Source organism: Emericellopsis cladophorae (assembly GCF_022114955.1).
Source record: "Emericellopsis cladophorae strain MUM 19.33 chromosome Unknown NODE_56_length_136797_cov_115_582007, whole genome shotgun sequence".
Classification (NCBI taxonomy): domain Eukaryota; kingdom Fungi; phylum Ascomycota; class Sordariomycetes; order Hypocreales; family Bionectriaceae; genus Emericellopsis; species Emericellopsis cladophorae.
In genome coordinates, this window is record NW_026250981.1 from 77,721 (window position 1) to 93,374 (window position 15,654).

Below are 15,654 nucleotides of genomic sequence, written 5' to 3' on the forward strand. Positions count from 1 at the left end.
AGCGCCGCTGCCTCTAATGTTCTCCACGAACCCACAGGAACAGCAAATGCTCAAGAAGCAAGATCCCGTTGTTGATTGACTGATCTTGCGTGGAGACCCAGCTGGGCAGTACGTATTCCCGGTCACCGCCAACATCAAACCAAAAACCTGGTCGCATACGTGGCATGCCTGCTCCTAATCAATCCATAACATGTAGGGTGAATGCAGGGTAATTTCAACACTGCGAACCGTTGCGACGGCCGACCAGACCCCTGCGACTCGCCGACGTCTGTTCAGAAGTTGATGGATGGGAAGCTGTCGGTCTTGCGACAGTGAGCGAGCGAGGAAGCGCACGATATCAACAACTCCTCGCCTCGCCCACCCTCTATGGACTGACTGGTGGGCCTCCCAGTTCCAGCCACCCAACTCCCACTTTCGGGGATTATCTATCTATCGCCTTGGTTTGACGCCATCTCCTGTCCCACGTTGTGGCGGGCCGCATGCAGCAAAGCCGCTGCGGAGCATGTCGAATTCCCCAACCTCCTCCGTCCTCAGTCTCTCTCCGACGCCATCCCCCTATCCGTCCGCATGCGTCGCGCTTGCTCAACTCGTGCCTGTCCAGTCTCCAGTCGTGCGTGAGCTGCACGCGACCAGTCTGGCGCTCACGCGGGCAGCTTTGCAGTCACCCGGGGCCCGGTCCTGTCTCTGGAATCCAATCGCCGGTCTCAGGTTGCGTGCGGCGCTGCGGCCTATCTCACCATCACCCGGCGAGATGGGCCTTGGGACGACTGAACCGACCACCCCCAGGCCCCAGAGCGTCGGGCGAGTAGTCACCCTGCCTCGTCACACGCGCATGCACGCACGCACATGCACGGGGGCTTCGCACACCGAGGAGTGGGAAACGAGGTGTGCCTGCAGCTAACCGCCTCCCACAGACCGTCGGTGTGGGAATTCCCAGCAACCAGCAACCTGGCCACCGCATCTCACGGGGCGACAGGGCCACCACTCACGACCACGATGGCCTCGCACGGGATCAACCGCTCGACCCCCGTCGCCGGCTTCGGGCCAGACCGCAAACGGACAGGCGAGCTAAGGCAAGCTTGCTCGCACGCTCGCTGGCGTGCGGTCCCTGCCCCCAGAAAACACACCCAAAGGGCTCGCTCACGCGATTGTCGAAATGACGCCCTCTGCCGTTTCCGTCACACCGCCCTACGGTAGCTCATAAGACAAGAACGCGCGAGGACGCAGCAGCCTCGTACTCATGGGACCGTGGTCGCCGTCTGTGTATCATCCATCCCATCCACGTATCCTTCTTCGATGCTGTCCTTGCCACTCAATCTAGGGTCATGGCGGTGCCATCGTGGCGGATCATAAACAGTGACGAGGCGTCTGGTCATGGTCGAATATCCCCTCTAGAGACGGCGCGCACATCTACAGCAGCTCCAAGCATATCATCTCCACGACCGCCCCCTTTCACTTACCTGCCGCCAGAGCTGCGGCTGCGCATCTACAACTGCGCCATCGAGCCTCGTCTCCTGCTGCTGAACGATCTCGTCGACGTCGAGTGCGCCCACCCGCTGCCGGCGGTGACCCAAGTCAATTCAGAAGCACGCATTGAAGCACGCGCTGGCTATGAGCGGGTAGGCAAGGGATCCTACTTCAACTTTGCGCGAGATCTACTGGTCTGCGACTATCGCATCGCGGATCGGACGACTTTTGACTCGGTAGCCGAGGACATTGCATCGCGAGCGGAGCGTGTCGTCTTCTGGGACTGTGTCCCGGACGAGCAGAGAATCGCCCTACCAAAACACTACTTTGACTATGTGTCCCAGTGGTGCGACCAGGACGTCGACGGGCAAGTCACGCTCGACAGGTTCTGGTTCCCCAACGTGAAGGAATTCTGGTCTGTCAAAGTGGGCGACGTGGCGCGAAGCTGGCACGTCCACTTTGACAAGAGCGCGCCCTGCAGCGAGCGCATACAACAAGCCGCGCGCGAGTATCGATACTGGGTGGACGCCAACGTCGTGGAAGTGGCGACGCTGGATCTAAGCCAGGATGCCATGTCGCGACTGGTCTTGCGAGAAGGACGATGCGACAACGACAATTGCCAGAGGTACAATGTGGGGAGGACACACATCCTCTCCAAGGTCAACTTTATGGACGGCGACTACTGCCCACCGGACGACGGGAGGGAATGGTATCATGTCAGGTTATCCGAGGAGACAAGGTGCGAGGTCGATGGGTGTCGTGCTGCGGCCGCGAGGCTGCGATGGTCATTGGTGGAGAGAAGCTTCACATTCTTCTTGCGATGGGACTGGCCGATGGATATGGCTGGCGTGGCAAGGAAACGCAACCGCTTGGAATACACTGGCCACAGGCATGGTCTGTACTCGTCGCATTGACCTGGTTGGTCTTGCAAAGGACCTGGAATACCTTGTACTGTTAGAGACAGTTGGTGGCACGCCCGACGAAGCACGGAAGGAGCACATGCAGTAGAATGACAGACACATTGTTTATCAATATATACATAACTTGAACGTACAGAGCTTATAGCGTCTTCTTGATGTTGCGACGTGCGCTGCTGGCTCTCGACCAAGAGCCGGCCGACTTCCTCAAACGCCCAAAGGTCAGCGTCGATGCGTTCGGCATCAACCCCGTCTCGTTCGTATGACTGGCGACCTCTTCAGACCGCGCCGACGTCTTTCTGCCCCATTCCTCGTCCGGCTCTGCAACCGCGGGACTGGGCAGTCTCAGAATCTTATTGGGACCTTTTGTCATAGCCCCTTGCAGTGCCGCCCACGATTCCACCTGGCCATTCGCAGCCTCCTCCACACAGTTGCACTCGTCCCCGGCAGGGCAGAGTTCCTCGCCGGCGGCATGCCACTCGGCGAGACAAGCCTCATGACTCGCGCAGCCACAGCTTAGACACGGTGGGAACAGTGCATCGACGGGCTCCAGGCAGTACACGCAGCGTAGCTGGCTCTGTGTACGATGGCAACGATCACATGTACCCACGGCGCCGCCCGTATGCGAGTCTGAGGAGGTATAGCGTGCAGAATCCAGCTGTGTTTCGTGGATGCGACAAATTCCCGTCACGTCGATCCCCCTGCCGGACGCGATGAGCGCATGCAACTGATCCTTCTTGCCCATGACGATGGGTGATGAACCGGTCTTGACATGCGCAACGCTGCCCTCATGAATGGTAAAGGACTCGGATGTGCTGCCGTCCCTGTGGTGCACAGTTCGGGGGCCATCGGATCGCATAATGTTGAACTTCATAATCTCGAGGCGGGAGAGCGGCTCGTCCCACATTTGAAGCATCTCGGCGTACGCATAGCGGGAGCGTGCATGGAGCTCTGCGCGTGCAGGATCCAACATGTGCGCGCTGAGCCAACCGTCGTCGTCAAACATGGTTTGATCCTCAACGAACAATGACACGCTGACTGGCACGAGGGGTAGGGTGTCCTCGGGTAAGGGTTCGTCGCCATCTACCGAGATACGCCCCACGCTCGAGTCACCGGTGACCGTCTTGGAGGCATTGCCCCAGACAGCGCTGTTCATGCCAGGGGCTAAGCTGTTGATGATCGTCTCGACGGGGCTGGGCTTCTTCTTGTAATACGGTGGTGACGCGGAGCTCCCACCCGTGAATGATCGGGACAGGCCTGTAAAGGATGATGCGAGACTGGCGTTCGCCTTGTGCGTTGATCGCGCGTGCGGTGACCGTGTACCTCCTTGGGCAATATCAAGACCTGCCACAGGCGCCTTACCACGGGCAGGGGGTGTTTCGCCGCAAGAGTACGAGTTGGACGCTGGATCCTCGTTCCAGGCCACGTCTTCGGACGCTTGTGAACCATCATAATAAGGCGTCAAAGGCGTACGGGGCGTTCTTGGGGTCGTTGTGGGAGCTGTACTGCGTGTCTTGCCAAAGAGATTCCACACGGAGGCATCTGTAGGGAAGTACTCCAGGGAGAAGGAGGGCGCCTTGAGAGGCAATGGCGTCTCGGTTTGTGGGAGATGGGACTCAGCATAGGCAACACTGTCTGCAGCCGATGTCTCGCTGAAGATACACGACAACATCGCTAGCATCTGGATGTCGGCAATTTTTTCGAAATAGTCAAACAGCTCGGCGATGAAATCGCGCGCCAGAGGATGCTCGCCCCATTTGACTCGACCACAAAGCCCAGAATCAGACTCGGCCGAGTCATACCCAGAGTCTGGCGACTCGTACGACCGCGTCTTGGAGACAATTTGATGCGCAATGACAAGAATGGAGTTCCGCCTGCTGTCTGGCGAAAGAACCTCCAGTGGTATGCCCTTTTTCAGGAGAAGCGTCAAGTACCGCCAGACGTCAGCCATATCCTTGTATCCATGCTTGTCAGCGACAGCGGCGTTGTGCTCGCACACTTCAGCGCCGTCGCCAAAGATGGCATACTCTTTGGCTAGATCCCTTTTGGATGGCAGGAGAGGCTGGGTATCGTGGATCGTAACAAGGTTGCGCGGCCGTCCAGGGATGCGACGTCGACTGTACGCTGTGCCTGTACCCGTACCAATTCCAGTTCCAGTGTCGCCGCCGCTTGACCTGATCGATCTGTCTTCACTCCACGTCTTCCTAAATTGTCGCCGTGGGTGATACCAGAGGCTCATCTTGTGAATAGAAGTCGACTCGGAATCACTCGATGAAGTCGATGTATCAGACTCGTCCGAATCAGATTGATCTTCTGTCGCCGAGGGCTCATCTGTTGCGAACTTTGACTTGGAGGACTGCTCGTATGGAATTCTCCCAAAGCCGGCAAAATACGGCTCAGGCTTCGCCTTGTCCTTTTGCAGCTCTGCGTTGCTGGAGAATAACGCCCTGGCCCTTTCCTCCTTACTAGGGAAGAAGCAAACCAGACGTCCATCGTGGGAAAATCGAGCGCCACATGTCCTCGCTGGCGGTGGGATGATCGACCTGTTCGGAGGCGCAAGGGTCGTGTCCGCATCGGCATGAGGCGGCAGCTCTTGCGACATGGCCGCCGAACCTCCAGCCGGAATGTCTTCATCTTCCTCACTGCTCGAGCTCTCATCGACGAGTGCGCCAATGCCATCGTCAAGATCATCCACATTCTTGAAGAGTGTTGTGCTCGTTTCCAGGTCCACCTCGCCAAGCAGGTAGATAAAGGCGACTTCCAAACAGTTCTTCTTTCTTTGCAGGAACTGCTCGGCGAGCAGATGGATCTCTCGGGTCATGCGCTGATGTGTCTCCTCCGGCAAGAATGACGTCTTCTCGATGTAGAATTTTGGCGCGCTCGCACTTGGATAGTCCTCGGGGATATAGATCCGTACTTTGATGAAGATTGTGTCACCGCCAGATCCCCAAGGCCCGTTTAGGGACGCGTTGAGTGTCATCTCATCAAAGTCGATATTCTCCCACCTGACTTTGGGCATCGACATGCTGATGCGCAACACCTCGTCTTGTATCGTATCTGGACCTGCCCATTCGTCATCAGGATAGCCATGGCCGAAAACGCTCGAGTCCTTGGACATCTGTCTCTTTGGCAGGATGCCAGGCCCAGAGGCGGTCCGTTTCGTAATGGTAATGCCCTTGAGCCACCCAATCTGTGATTGATTGCGATCCTTCTTCGACGCGACCTTGGCTCGCATGGAGGGTCCTCGCCAACCAGTCTTTGCGTGTCGCCCCTGTGTACCCGAACGCATGCCCATAGTAAGCGCACTCTGCTTCGCTTGGTTGGAAACGGCGGCACGCGGATCGCTCATTGTCCCGTGTTTGCGATCTCGGCTCGAGACTTCATCGATGGTGCGAAAGGTCTTGTATGTTGCGCCTTTCCGGGTCAGATTGATACCCTTGGCTGCTGGCGCACCCTTGGTATATCCTACAGCCGCCAGTATGCTTGCGTCAACGCATTGGAGCCGCAGCTCATTATCAGTGCCCCATGAAACAAGCTGGAACTCCCTCGTGTCGATAGAGTTGGCGTCGATGCCGCCTCTACTCCTCCAGAGAAACTCTTTCACCTTGTGTTGGCCATGGCCTGGAAAGACCGTTACAGGTTCTGCGGTTGTATGTTTCGGCCCTTCATCCAGGCGCTGCCTATCGTACAGATACAGGTCCCCGGGCTCATTTTGGGGCATGGCCAGAAGGCCCTCTCCGAATGGTGTATGTCGCGCTCGCCAAACAGGATACTGAGTGTGGATCACCTTTTCAGGTTCATGGACATCTTTCGAGTAGTCCCAGAACTTGATGGTCTTGTCCAACGAGCATGTGACAATAGAGGTGGGATTCAGGCGATTCCAGTCGAGTCCGTAAATCTTGGACGTATGGGCCGCAATCGACTTGACTGGCTCGCGCGCCCGTCTCTCATCCCAAACGTGAAGCCAACGATCGTGCGAAGATGCCAGAGCGTGGGGGTCTTGTCGACTGTACTTAACTTGCGATGCCCCGGCAAACCAGTCGCAAAAAGTAAGCACTGGCTGCCGCGGGCGACGAAGGTCCCAAGAGTGCACGTAGCCATCAACAGAGCATGTTGCTAGGATATCGGGGTGGTGCGCAGAAAAATTGATGTCGGTAATGGCACGGCTGTGTCCTTGCAACGAATGCTCTATCGCGCCAGACGCCGAATCCTCTCTAAGATTCAGATTCCATACCAGAGCGCGATGGTTTGCTGTGGACACAACCCAGTAGTCTCGTGCAGCAAAGGGCGACCACTGGACGTCTGTAACCAGCCAAGGTTGACCATGGCTGCGCAATCGCCGAGGGGGGTTGTACGGCGAGTCGAGGTCGATAATGGCCAGACCATCCGGCGATGCAAGCGCTATGTCGCGACCTGAAGGGGAGATTGTCGCCGAGCCGACTAGGCCGTCCACATGAATTGTACCATCAGACTCGAAGCTTTCACTATCGTAGGCTGATTTGATAATCTTGCCCTTCCTTGGCGCATCCAGCGTCTGGTCGAAAAACGGCATTTCTTTGGCCTAAGAAGCGATGGCTCATGTGGCCCTTCATATCGGGATCGCGTTGCCCGTTTGACATGCGCTGAGTGAGGCACGTTGGCAATCAAGATGAAGGCTGGGTGTGAGAACCGTCTTATCACACGTACGTGTCATTCGAGGGTAGTCGCCGGGTCGCCGGATCCGCGCACGATCCAGTCCGTTAATATTGGTTAATCATGGGACTGAGTTCGCGACGAAGTGAACCGGCATCGAGAGAATGAGGTCAGACGTGATAGGGATCGAGTGCTTCCGCCATATGCTCTACTAGCGAAACTACCTCTCCTCTAGCAGCGGCCAGGCGTCCCTGGCAGGCCCCACAAGCTTCATCTCAGCTGCTGCAATTGCTTGCCTACCCGGTACCAAGAATAAGGTTTCAACTTATAAAATGATTCATGATTATAACTGTAAAGGCTACAATATAAATCTTGAAGTTTAGTCTGCCTGTATGACTGAAGTGCCCTCACCAGATGTAATTGCAGAGCAGGTCTTTGCCTGACTTCCCTCTTTAACGAAGGTACTTTGCACGCACTGTCACGAGCAAATCGTCTATCTCATACCTCTGTCGCATGTACAAACGGCCCCTCCTTCCGCCCACCAGTGCCCCGCCTCGCGTACAATCGAAGCCTCCAAAGTTCCGACTTTAGCTCTTGCACCGCTTGCTCTCCCAGTCATAGCATTTAGCCTTTGTTGCACTATCGCCCCCCATATGAAGCACCAGAATGGCTCTACCCAAGCGAATTATCAAGGAGACGGAGCGCCTGATGGCCGAGCCGTAAGTTGCACATGGTGTGGAGGAATCTGCCACAAACGAGTTACTGACCGTCCCTCGCGCAGTGTGCCTGGTATCAGCGCCGTTCCTCACGATGATAACCTCCGCTATTTCGATGTCGAAATCCATGGGCCTGCTAGCTCTCCTTACGAAGGTACAATGAACGGCCATTGCGCGTTCGGTCTCGACTGACTGAACCTACCTAGGCGGGATATTCAAACTCGAGCTCTTCCTTCCCGAAGACTACCCCATGACTGCGCCCAAGATTCGATTTCTCACAAAGATATTCCATCCCAACGTCGACAAGCTTGGCCGTATCTGTCTTGACGTCTTGAAGAGTATGGAGCCTCGGGAAATACGCGGTCACATGTCCGGGGATCGCTAACGTGCTGTAGATAACTGGTCTCCTGCTCTGCAGATCCGAACAATCCTATTGTCGATTCAGGCTCTCTTGGGCGCCCCCAATCCCGATGACCCCCTGGCCGACGACGTAGCCAAGCATTGGAAGGCTGATGAACAGGCGGCTATTGAAAAGGCCAGGGAATGGACAAGAACATACGCACAGCCTCAGCCCCAGCCGGCTTCGTGAGGGACACCAGGCAGGCATGGAGCGGAGCGGAGACGAGAAATACCATGGGAAATGTTCAGGTGAACTTTGATAGGGTCGCAAGCGATGTTTTCATATTACGGGTATAGGCCGACACGGTTCCACGTGCAACAATTTTCTTTGACGTCTCAGTGCCAGGTAGCGCCGTACCACCTGCTCGAACCTACAGAACCACCTGTACTTAGTATCACAGCAGATCCAGCATTGGAACTGGCTTGCTAGTATATGATCACGACTTTGTACAAGCGAAGCTCCGCTCCACGAGGCCCATTTATCCTTCGCGGGAATCAAAGTACAAGGGACGTCACAGACAAATGCACCATTTTTTAGAGATACAAGTAGAGCGATTGACTCCACCAATACGATTTCTCGCACCTACAATGCTAGAGTACACAAAGGGAATCTTTCCGTATAGCGTAGCGCAAGCTAACGATGATATTCGCTTAGACGACAGCAAGGTCGCCGAACTTCTCCTGTTTGGGGGATTAGCACACGTCTCCCGATACCAACAAAAAAAACACATACCTTGTAACCAGGCACCATCCAGCGACCCTTGGATACGAGCTCGTTGGTCTTCTCGTCGATCGACTTCTCGGCAGCGGCAACCTCGTCCTACACAGTAACATCAGTAACCCTCCGCGTAGTACTGAACGGGTCGAACATACAACAGTGAGGTCCTCGAACGGCCTAGCAGACTCAATGTTCTTCAAGGTAGCGGCAAGGTCCTTCAGCTCCAGGTCGACAGCGGTCTTGGTCTGCTCGGCGTTCTTAACAGCCTCGGCCTCGAAGGCGTCAATGGCCTTGATCTGGCGGTTGACATCGTAGGTGGTGGGCTTGAAGTCCTTGAAGCGCTTCTCGATCTCGTCAACAATGGCCGTGTTCTTGAGCTGGGAGCGGTAGGCGGCAAAGTCGACGGTCGTGGGCTGCTCGGACAGGACCTGCAACCGGCGGCGCGCGTCCTCGTTGCGCTTCTTGAAGGCCTGCAGGGAAGAGACGGTCTGGCCGCGGAGACCCAGCGAGCTGGTGACCTTGGTCCAATCGAGCTTGAGAGCAGCGCTGCGCTGTAAGGAGAGTAGAAATTAGCTCAGTCGTTCGGTCGCATTGAGGGAGCGGCGGCGGCACAGGGGTAGCGCAAAGGCGGTCGTATCGTTTCTGCAGGGAGGATCAATTGATTGAGAGCACTTACGGTGGCCATTTTGATGGTATCTGGTGGTTTGAGTGAGCGTAGATGGTCGTCAGCGTTGGTGTTGATTGACTTTGCCGACCAAAGGCGGGTCGTTGAAGCCGGAAGACAGATCACGTGACAGCGTTCAGGATCCGTGCGATTCCGACGGCCAATTCGAGCATAGATTCAAAGAATGGCATTGAAGTTAATCATGGTCAATGACAAATGACAAAGATTGAAGCCGAGAGATATGTTCCTGGCCACAGCAATTTGACCTTTTATTTTTGTTGCAGCATGCATCAAGGTGCTCAAGCCTCCATACTATGCGGAGATGAATACACTCGTGATACTTGTTTCCCATCACCACCCAAGGAATCTTCAACAATGCTAGATACTCAATGCCATGATAGAGTTGACAATGTCGTTCTCGTTCTCCTTCAGAGCCTTGATAGCCTTTTTGCGGCTGACGCTGGCCTGGGTCATGACGAGCTCGATATCCTTGTCCTCAATGCCCTCGGAGTCAACCTCCTCGTCATCATCCTCCTCCTCTTCCTCAGCAGGCTTCTTGGCGTCAGAGGACTCGATACCCTTGCTGGACTCGGCGTGGGAGTGGCCAGCGTGATCGCCCTCGGAGGCACCTTGGGCGGCGAGCTGGGCAGCGGCGGCCTGCTGGGCGGTGGCGTTGATGTCCTCGATCTTGGCCTCACCGAACACACTGTGCCCTGTCAGTCTCCCGCTCATGAACGGTCCAGTCGGCAGACTTACATGTAGGTGTTGCTGTTGGGGGACTTGTAGACCTCGGGGTTGTTGATGACGAAGAGCATCTGTGGGGTTACGTTCAGCCTTTGATACCCTCACTTCCCAATTCTGCCCGTGATCGATGTACGTACGTTCTTGGGGCGGCGCATGGTGACGCGGGTGATGCCAGTGACACGAGTCAGGTGCAGCTTCTCGAGCATCTTGCGAGCCTTCTTCTCGTTCCTGGAGGTGACAACGGTGGTCGAACCCGCGGGGAGCTCGCCCTCACCACCGGCCTCAACCTCGGAATCGTCGCTGGAGTCTTCATCCTGATCCTCGACGCGGGACTTCTGGGGCTCCTCATCGGGGAGTTCTTCGACGCGGGGGTTGGCCATGGTTGCGGTTGTGTGGTCTAGAGGAGGGGTTTTGTCGTTAGCTGGTGTTCGAGCAAGCTGAAAATCGGCTGACAACGCATTGTTTTCGGGACGCTGCGTGTCGCAAAAATTCTGCAGTACTATATACTCACATATGGAGGTGAGCCTGGATATCGTTCGTCTGGGCCGTTCGTTGCTATATTCGTCGTCTGTTTGTGAAGCGAAACTTCCGTTGCGAAATTCTAGGGTTTGGTGGTTGGCGGGCTAAGCTCGATTAGGTAATCCGCCATATGACGGTTGACGTGGGGTCCAGTCGAGCTCAAGATGTTCAACAGCTGCCCCAGACATTGGCCTCCAGGGTATGATGATGATTGCATTAAAGAAAATACAGGAAGCAAATTCTACTATATTATGGTTTTGATGTCTATTCAAACGTTTATACAATTATAGTCTAAATGTCGCTTCTCTTAACCCTTGTAAGCTGAGGGGCCGACCATGAGCTCTGGCTTCACAAGCTGGTCGAATTCCTCCTCAGTCAAAGCATTCAGCTCCATGGCTGACTCCTTGAGGGTCAGGCCCTTCTTGTGCGCGTTCTTGGCGACCTTACTGGCCATGTCGTAACCGATCTTGGGGTTGAGGCATGTGACGAGCATAAGACTACAGCAAGGTTAGCAGAGGCCGGTGTTCCATGTAAGTAAAACTTACGATTCCTTCATGATGCTGGCAATCTTGGCCTCGTTTGCGGCCAAGCCAACGATCAAGTTCTTCTCGAAGGAGCGCATACCATCCGCCAGCAGTCTGGAGCTGTGGAGGAGATTGCGGATAACAAGAGGCTTGTACACATTCAGCTCGAACTGTCCGTTCATGCCACCAATGGTGGTCGCGACGTGGTTGCCCATAACCTGGGCACAGACCATCGTCAAAGCCTCGCACTGGGTGGGGTTGACCTTGCCAGGCATGATGCTGCTACCAGGCTCATTCTCGGGCAGGTTGAGCTCGCCAAGGCCGCAACGAGGACCGGAGCCAAGGTAACGGATGTCCTGGGCAATCTTGGTCAAGGAGGTCGCCAGGGTGTTGAGGGCGCCGTGAGCGTGGACAATGGCATCGTGGGCAGCAAGGGCCTCGAACTTGTTGGGCGCGGTCTTGAACTCGGTGCCAGTCATCTTGGTCACCTCTTCGGCAATGCCCTCGGCGAACCCCTCGAAAGTGTTGATGCCAGTACCGACAGCAGTGCCACCCTGCGCAAGAAGGCGCAGATCAGGGAGTGCTGCCTCAACGCGATTGATGCCGTAGTCGAGCTGAGCCACGTAACCTGAGAACTCCTGAGCCAGAGTCAAGGGTGTAGCATCCTGCAAGTGTGTGCGGCCAATCTTGATGATCTTCTTGGCCTCAAAGTCATCCACCTTGGCTTGAAGAGCTGCCTTGAGGGTCTTCAATGCGGGCAGCAGGTCACCCTCGAGCTCCAGAACAGCAGCAATGTGCATGACTGTAGGGAAGGTATCGTTGGAGGAGGCGCTGCGGTTGACGTGGTCGTTGGGGTGGACGGGCTTCTTGCTGCCCATCTGGCCGCCCAAGATCTCAATGGCGCGGTTGGAGATGACCTCGTTGGCGTTCATGTTGGACTGGGTGCCGGAACCGGTCTGCCAAACAACAAGAGGGAAGTGGTCCATGAGCTTGCCGTCGGCGACCTCCTTGGCGGCTTGCTGGATAGCCTTGCCGATTTGAGGGTCGAGGCCGTAGCGCATGTTGACAGTAGCCGCAGCTCCCTTCAAGATGCCAAAGGCCTTGACAATGGGAGGAGGCATCCTGTCCTGAGGCTGGTTGATCTTAAAGTTCTCGAGTGAACGCTCCGTCTGTGCACCCCAGTACTTGTCCCCAGGGACCTGGATCTCTCCAAAGGCATCGCTCTCGGTTCGCGTAGAGGCCATGGTGGGCTTGGACGTATGGAAACTGCGGTGGGTGCTGTTTCGCGGGGTTGTAGCTGAAGGGTTTCGGGATGAGGCTGTATGCGGGGTCGAGAACGAGATGGATCGCAGCTGTTGACATGTGGTGGCAGCAGTTATCGTCCTCGGCATTGCTGCCGCACGCCACGAGCACGCAGCTCCCGCTCTTGCCGACGCTGTGCGAAGCATGTTGGATGGTCTACTCGTTCTCGAGGAGCAAGTGGAATCCCCTTTTGGAGGCACAAAAGACTAAAGGGCGAAAACTGAGAGCAATTGGACTGGCAAGCGCGCTTAAAGAGGTTCGCGACAGAAAGTCACTGGCAAAGTCTTGAGGTTCTTCCCCTTACCATCGCGGAAGAAAACAATCTGCTTCGGAATCGCGTTCCGATAAAAGCCGTTGTCAAAGACTGGCTTACCCTGCACGGCAATGAGGTGGGTTATCCCCGGTATGCCCCGATCAACCCTAACTGGGGGTTCACCGTCGATGAAGCGGGATTGGGCAATTCAACGTCATTGGGAAAGGAAGCAAAGCATTCACGTATGATGGCTCACGAGAGTAGCATAAAGAACCGCCCTGCGCCTTGAATTCAGATGATTGTGGAATTTTCCATTTGACGCCGTCCGTCTGCGAAAATGCGTTACGACATACAGCCCTTTGGGATGGTTATATGGTTTCAAGGCTCAGGCTGGCACAAAACGACGTGGCTATGCTCTGGCCGCCCTGATTCCCAATGTCTTCCCTGCCCGATCTAATGTCACCTCTCCGTAGTTGCCCTTTTGACTCCAAATGCGAATAACCCCATTTACGCCGAGGCCTTGACCTTGGCCAGCGCCTTGCGCTCCTCGAAGCGGCGCTGCTTCTTGAGACGGAGAACCTTGAAGCGCTCAAAGTCGGTGAGGTTGTCCCGCCTCGACTTCTGCTCACGCTTCTTGGCCCAGTTGGTCTGCTCCCACTTTGAGTCGATCTCGGATTTCTCCCAGCGCTGCTTGAGGGTAGCGTGGCGGACGCCGCGCTCGAGGCCCTCGACGACGAGAGGCGAAAGGAGAGCGCGGGAGAGGCGGAGGGGCTGTCGGCGGGTGGCAAGCTCGGGGTTGGATGAAGGACCCTCGACGAGCACCTGCATGCGATGTCAGTCCATCACGTCCTGCATTCCACTTCTCAATATCCAAAACATACGCGCTTGTGGTCGATGATCTCGACAATGGCGGCAAGCCTGCCGGCGTCGGGGTGGTCGCCGTTGATCACAACGACACGGCCGACCTCAACGAGGCGCCAGGCGGAACCCTCAATCGTGGCATCACCCATTTTGACGGTATTCTGTTTCGGCGTCAGCCTCGGGTCTCGAAATCGAAAATAGTATTGCGCGCGACAAATAGATGTCTCGCTGGCGAATTATCGTACCTGTTGTCGTGAAGTGTCGTTTCCGTCGGTCGTTGGTGGATGTGTTCTGGAGCCGAGATATCACCAGGGACTTTTTGATGCACGCTGATACCTTGCAAGTGTGCGGGCAGAAATCCCGGTGCCCTAAGCAAAATTCCGGGCACAGGTTGTGCCGGTCCCGGTCCCACACTTGTGTGTTGGGTGCACGGGCCACTTGAGCCTCCAATTGACCTTGTCGAGAAGCTGAGAAATTTCGCAGCTGTTTGCATTTGATCTTTTTCTACATTGAACCTGAGTCGCGTCTGGCGTCTACAGCTCGTCCAGAGTGAGGACAGCCACGAATGGTAAGTTACAATCTTCTTTATATCTAGTTTCTTTCATGATGAGGTAATTTGCGTTTGATTCTACCTGGTGGCACTCTCGCCGGAGTCGCTATATCAGAGTAGTCATATGATATCTAATTCTTACATATTCTGAAATTGTCATGACAACATTATTGTTACAGATTTGTTGGAAGCAAGAGGCTAACATTCGTCTTCAGGCAGATGGCTTTCCGAACCTTCATGTCGACGAGCGTTCGTTCTCAGCGAATCCCATGAATGGCCAGAGCACGATCGAGCTCGTTCGGCTTTCGCTGTACAGTTCGCATTGAGTGATGCCATGTGCGTGCCGGGTCTGCTCCAGTTGACTTATGTCCACGACATCCAACGAACCCGACCATGTACGCTGAATGTGTGTTTTCGTCTTAAGTGTGTTTGGACAGCCCTATCAGTACCGTGGCTTGCCGACTGACAACGAACATTTCCAACTTTGCCATGCTCCGTTTGTCGACACGGCCTGAGATTTCCCCAAGGAAAACTCATCACGGCAAATTACTCATATCCCTTCAGACATTAGACACTGTGAAGTACATCGTTTCATTATCGTGAATTGTGGCTATCCGTGGATGCTACAAGTAACGCCGCTGGCCCAAACTCCCGGCAATGCTTGGTATCATCTATTTGCCTTTCTTCTCGCGGAGGCGCTGCTCATCCTCGGCCTGCAACTCAGCGTCGAGCTTGGCTCCCTTTGAAGGCTCGTTGCCGTGCAGTGTTGCCTGCTCATAATCAGTAACCGTTTATTATACCATTGTTGGCTTCGAGACGTACTGGCAGAGTGGGGTCCTTCTTGGAAGCCGCAGTCTCGCGATCATCAGAGGGGCCCTTGTTACGCTCCTCAGCAGCGAGCTTGTTGGCAATGGAACGCTCGTCCTCTTCAGAGTTGTTAGCTGGCGCAATCTCGTATGATCCACATGACATACTAGAGTCGAGGTTCTTGTGGGAGTTCTCCTTGCCCTCCTGGTAGGGCTCAGCCTTCAGCTCAGAGTCCTTGTAGTTGCGCTGGTCGCCGGCCTCGTAGACGCCAGATTGGCCGACAGAAGAGTTTCCAGACATGATGATGATTGTTGACTTGGGTGTTTTATTTGCGAAAGAACAGAGAGGTGCTTGTTTGATGTCACAAACTGATCCAGGAGGGAAGAAAAGCAGTTTTGTAGGCAAGAATGAGAATGAGTGTTTGCGCCATTCTCCACAAGTTGTTGCTTCAGACGTCATACGTCATCACGATTGAGATCGATGTTTGCAAGCGTCGTCTCCCGCAATTGACGCAACGACGTCATGCAGGAAGCTTCTGGTCGCAATGGGGCCGCAATTTGAATGGTGCTCAGGCACCGTTC

The 15,654-nt window shown here is 55.3% G+C and overlaps 8 protein-coding genes across 8 annotated transcripts; 2 read left to right on the forward strand and 6 right to left on the reverse strand.

Moving 5' to 3' along the window:
• Positions 1–1,325: 1,325 nt before the first annotated feature.
• Positions 1,326–2,381, forward strand: J7T54_003865 (uncharacterized protein; the record flags this gene model as incomplete). The annotated part of the gene is made up of 1 exon (XM_051509210.1): positions 1,326–2,381. One exon carries the CDS (start codon positions 1,326–1,328, stop codon positions 2,379–2,381), a length of 1,056 nt encoding a protein of 351 aa, XP_051359785.1.
• A 145-nt stretch (positions 2,382–2,526) lies between these two features.
• On the reverse strand, positions 2,527–6,936 carry J7T54_003866 (putative RWD; the record flags this gene model as incomplete). The annotated part of the gene is made up of 1 exon (XM_051509211.1): positions 2,527–6,936. One exon carries the CDS (start codon positions 6,934–6,936, stop codon positions 2,527–2,529), a length of 4,410 nt encoding a protein of 1,469 aa, XP_051359786.1.
• A 746-nt stretch (positions 6,937–7,682) lies between these two features.
• Positions 7,683–8,321, forward strand: J7T54_003867 (ubiquitin-conjugating enzyme; the record flags this gene model as incomplete). Its single annotated transcript, XM_051509212.1, has 4 exons — positions 7,683–7,735; positions 7,798–7,886; positions 7,939–8,070; positions 8,128–8,321. The coding sequence occupies 4 exons, from the start codon at positions 7,683–7,685 to the stop codon at positions 8,319–8,321; spliced, it is 468 nt and encodes a 155-aa protein (XP_051359787.1).
• A 461-nt stretch (positions 8,322–8,782) lies between these two features.
• On the reverse strand, positions 8,783–9,534 carry J7T54_003868 (F-type H+-transporting ATPase subunit d; the record flags this gene model as incomplete). Its single annotated transcript, XM_051509213.1, has 4 exons — positions 8,783–8,812; positions 8,865–8,951; positions 9,005–9,400; positions 9,526–9,534. 4 exons carry the CDS (start codon positions 9,532–9,534, stop codon positions 8,783–8,785), a joined length of 522 nt encoding a protein of 173 aa, XP_051359788.1.
• Positions 9,535–9,891: 357 nt separating this feature from the next.
• On the reverse strand, positions 9,892–10,637 carry J7T54_003869 (Nascent polypeptide-associated complex subunit alpha-like protein; the record flags this gene model as incomplete). The annotated part of the gene is made up of 3 exons (XM_051509214.1): positions 9,892–10,219; positions 10,270–10,328; positions 10,395–10,637. 3 exons carry the CDS (start codon positions 10,635–10,637, stop codon positions 9,892–9,894), a joined length of 630 nt encoding a protein of 209 aa, XP_051359789.1.
• A 446-nt stretch (positions 10,638–11,083) lies between these two features.
• J7T54_003870 (uncharacterized protein) lies at positions 11,084–12,544 on the reverse strand (the record flags this gene model as incomplete). The annotated part of the gene is made up of 2 exons (XM_051509215.1): positions 11,084–11,273; positions 11,322–12,544. 2 exons carry the CDS (start codon positions 12,542–12,544, stop codon positions 11,084–11,086), a joined length of 1,413 nt encoding a protein of 470 aa, XP_051359790.1.
• Positions 12,545–13,362: 818 nt separating this feature from the next.
• Positions 13,363–13,865, reverse strand: J7T54_003871 (60S ribosomal protein L14-A-like protein; the record flags this gene model as incomplete). Its single annotated transcript, XM_051509217.1, has 2 exons — positions 13,363–13,677; positions 13,737–13,865. 2 exons carry the CDS (start codon positions 13,863–13,865, stop codon positions 13,363–13,365), a joined length of 444 nt encoding a protein of 147 aa, XP_051359791.1.
• A 1,072-nt stretch (positions 13,866–14,937) lies between these two features.
• J7T54_003872 (uncharacterized protein) lies at positions 14,938–15,373 on the reverse strand (the record flags this gene model as incomplete). Its single annotated transcript, XM_051509218.1, has 3 exons — positions 14,938–15,036; positions 15,089–15,192; positions 15,241–15,373. 3 exons carry the CDS (start codon positions 15,371–15,373, stop codon positions 14,938–14,940), a joined length of 336 nt encoding a protein of 111 aa, XP_051359792.1.
• Positions 15,374–15,654: the final 281 nt, after the last annotated feature.